At 50.2% G+C, this 3,338-nt stretch overlaps 1 protein-coding gene across 1 annotated transcript; it reads right to left on the bottom strand.

Moving 5' to 3' along the window:
- Positions 1-2,021: 2,021 nt before the first annotated feature.
- On the bottom strand, positions 2,022-2,954 carry LOC112958364 (olfactory receptor 14J1-like). Its single transcript, XM_026052192.1, has one exon. The coding sequence runs from the start codon at positions 2,952-2,954 to the stop codon at positions 2,022-2,024; it is 933 nt and encodes a 310-aa protein (XP_025907977.1).
- Positions 2,955-3,338: the final 384 nt, after the last annotated feature.

Below are 3,338 nucleotides of genomic sequence, written 5' to 3'. Positions count from 1 at the left end.
GCATTTGGATTGCATTCCAGGTTAGTGATAGGGTTAGGTTACGGTTAGGTTTAGGATTATATTTTGGGGCAGGGTTAGGCTTAGAGGTCAGAGATAGAAGTTGCAGGTAGAGTTAGGATTAGAGATAATTTTATGGTTGGGCATAGGGTCATCTTTAGGGGTTTGGGCTAGATTTAAGAGCTAAGGTTAGGGTTATTGTTTAGGATGGTTATAGGGTTAATTTTAGTTTTGAGTTAGTTTTAGAAGTTTAGGTTTAGATTACCATTACAGTTAGGGCTTGGGGATACAGTTATAGGTAGAGTTTGGCTTAGGCTTAATGTTAGGCTTAGGGTCAGGATCAGAGTCAGGGTTAGGTTAGTGTTAGGGGTTACGGTTATGGGGAAGACAGTTATGAGAAGGGTTATGTATAGGGGCTAGAATTAGGGTTTTGTTAGGGTTGGGTTGAGGGTTAGGGTTCTGGTTGGGGTAAGGTTACGATTCAGGTCAGGGTTGCAGTTAGGGTAAATTTTATGTTAGGGTTAGGGGTTTAGGGTTACCTCTCCTTAGGTTAGGGGTTAGAGGTTTAGGGTTACTTACGCTGGGCTAAGGTCACTGCTTGCAAGGTTGAAGAGGCCTCCCATATATTCAAGGTGAAGTAGAATTATAACATGCAGAACGCTATTCTATTTTACTTTGCTTCTTATTTTCCTCTATTTTATTTTGCTTTATTTTTCTTTTCCTTATCTATGAAATTCTTGTTTAGTAATTGATCAGTGCTTTCCTTTGAAAGATTTGATCACACCAGTTAATATTGGATGTTTTTGTTGAAATGGTCTTGCACTGGTGAATAAAGCAACTAGGTAAAGCCCCTCTATCCTGCCAGAGACTTTGCACCCTTTCTCCAAGGAGAACATGATTGCACAGAAAGTTACTCTAAAGGCCTCCAATCTCTTCCAATCCTGTCTATGCCCTAAAAGCAGGTGGAGTCCTGAGGTCCTCAGTCTCCCTCCTCCTCATTAAGGAGCTGCCTTTCCCTATGGGTGCAGAGCTCCGCAGGTGTCAGTCCCTCCATGGTCCCCCTCCGCAAACCCTGCTGCCCCCACCGCTGCTGCTAACATCACCATCACCTGCCCACCCGCTTCCCATCCTGGCCAATCAGGGGCTGCGGCAGCAGTGACCTCACCAGCTGATGCCCATGCGTCAGCACAGAGCAGCCCGGCAGAGAGAAGGGAGGTCCCTGCACTGTCCCCGCAACGGCCTCCTTGTCCCTGCTGCTGCTGGGACACGTGTGGCCTCCCAGGCAGCGCCTGCTGCTGCCCCAGCAGCTCCTGGCACACAGGGACCTCCCCCAGTGTTTGCAGCAGACCCTGCTGCCAGCCGCGCTGCTGCTGGGACAGGAGCGGCCTCAGAGCCCGTCCCAGCCATGGGCCAGCGCTGGCCTTGCAGCTGCTCCGTCAGCAGGGACCTCCCAGGGAACTGCCCACCAGTGGCAGCAGGAATGAATGTGCAAGTGGAGGGCCTCGTCCTGCCTGTGTTCCAGGCCTGGCCCTGCCTATGCACAACCTGACCAGCACCGTGCTGGGAGAGCGCTTAGGCCCTCTACATGAATCCCAGCAGAGCAAGACAGTTTGGAAGGATGGAGAGCAGCCCTGGAAAGGGAATGTCCTGCTGCTGTGGTTGCACATGGCTCCAGGAAACTTGAAGCTCCCATGTGATGGTTGTTGTGACTAAACACCTGCTGGGGTAGTGCCAAAGGGCCTCGTTGGACACAGGGCTTCTGAGCCACTTGAGGCAAGCAGGCTGTGAGGGTTCCCCCATCCCTGATGATGCACAAGGAAGCCTGGCTTCCTGCTTCAAAATGGTCTCTACGTCAGAATCAGTAGAGAGATATCTGAAGAGAAATTATATGAACTGGGTTTATATTTTTATTATTACTATAAAGAAAACAAAGGGAGAGGAGAGGAGAGGAGAGGAGAGGAGAGGAGAGGACATAATGTGCATGCCAAGTATATGGGAATGACGAGTGGATATGCATCGAAAAGTTATTGCTGGGGATATTGTACACACTGAAAAATTTTTCTCAGTGCCTCCTTGAGCTCCTTGTTCCTCATGCTGTAGATGAGGGGATTCACTGTTGGAGGCAACATTGAATATAGAACAGCCAGCACCAGATCCAGAGCTGGGGAGGACATGGAGGGGGGTTTCAGGTAGGCAAACACTGCAGTGCTGAGAAAAAGGGAGACCACGACCAGGTGCGGGAGACACATGGAAAAGGCTTTGTGGCGGCCCTGCTCAGAGGGGATCCTCAGCACAGCTCGGAAGATCTGCACATAGGACACCACAATGAAAAGGAAACACCCAAGACATAAACAGACACTAATTGCAAGAAGTCCAACTTCCCTGATGTAGCAGTGTGAACAGGAGAGCTTGAGGATCTGGGGGATCTCACAGAAGAACTGTCCCAGAGCATTGCCTTGGCAGAGTGGTATGGAAAATGTATTGGCAGTGTGCAGGAGACCATAGGTGAAATTAGATGCCCAGGCAGCTGCTGCCATTTTGACACAAGCTCTGCTGTCCAGGAGGGTGCCATAGTGCAGGGGTCTGCAGATGGCAACATAGGGGTCATAGGCCATGATTGTGAGAAGAGAATATTCTGCTGACGTGAAAAAGACAAACAGAAAGACCTGTGCAACACATCCCCAGTAGGAAATGGCCCTGGTGTCACACAGGGAATTGGCCATGGATTTGGGGACAGTGGTGGAGATGAAGCCAACGTCGAGGAGGGAGAGGTTGAGGCGGAAGTACATGGGGGTGTGCAGGCGGTGGTCACAGGCTATGGCTGTGATGATGAGGCCGTTGGCCAGGAGGGCAGCCAGGTGGATGGCCAGGAAGAGTGCAAAGTGCAAGAGCTGCAGCTCCCGTGTATCCGCAAATGGCATGAGAAGGAATTCGTTGAAGGAGCTGCTGTTGGACATTTGCTCTGGTTTTTGTCCACTGTTCAAAGAGAAAAAAGCACCAACAATTTAGAAAGAGCTTCTCTGAGGAAAACTCATTCTGCTCTCTACCCCGCAAATTTCCACTCTCCTTTACCTTGTTCAGCTCCCTTGTCTGACCTTGAGTTTTTGCTGGCTGAGTGTGATCTGTGTCTGTGCTTGGGCTCCAGAGCCGTCAGTCCTGCTTTTGCGGATGGTTTAAATGGAGGTGTCAAATTGCCTCATGGATTTGGTGAGAAGACCTGGGGATGGGCACCTTGAACTGAGTGAAGGGGATTTGAACCAGTGACACAGTGGGAATATTCTCTCCTTAATCCTGAGCAAGAGGCAGCTCTCATGACAGTCCCTCCCCTTGTGCTGCAGTGC

This window comes from Nothoprocta perdicaria, unplaced genomic scaffold (genome assembly GCF_003342845.1).
Source record: "Nothoprocta perdicaria isolate Ctin4 unplaced genomic scaffold, notPer1 scaffold_843, whole genome shotgun sequence".
In the NCBI taxonomy this organism is placed as follows: Eukaryota; Metazoa; Chordata; class Aves; order Tinamiformes; family Tinamidae; genus Nothoprocta; species Nothoprocta perdicaria.
This window is presented reverse-complemented; position numbering and strand designations above follow the sequence as displayed.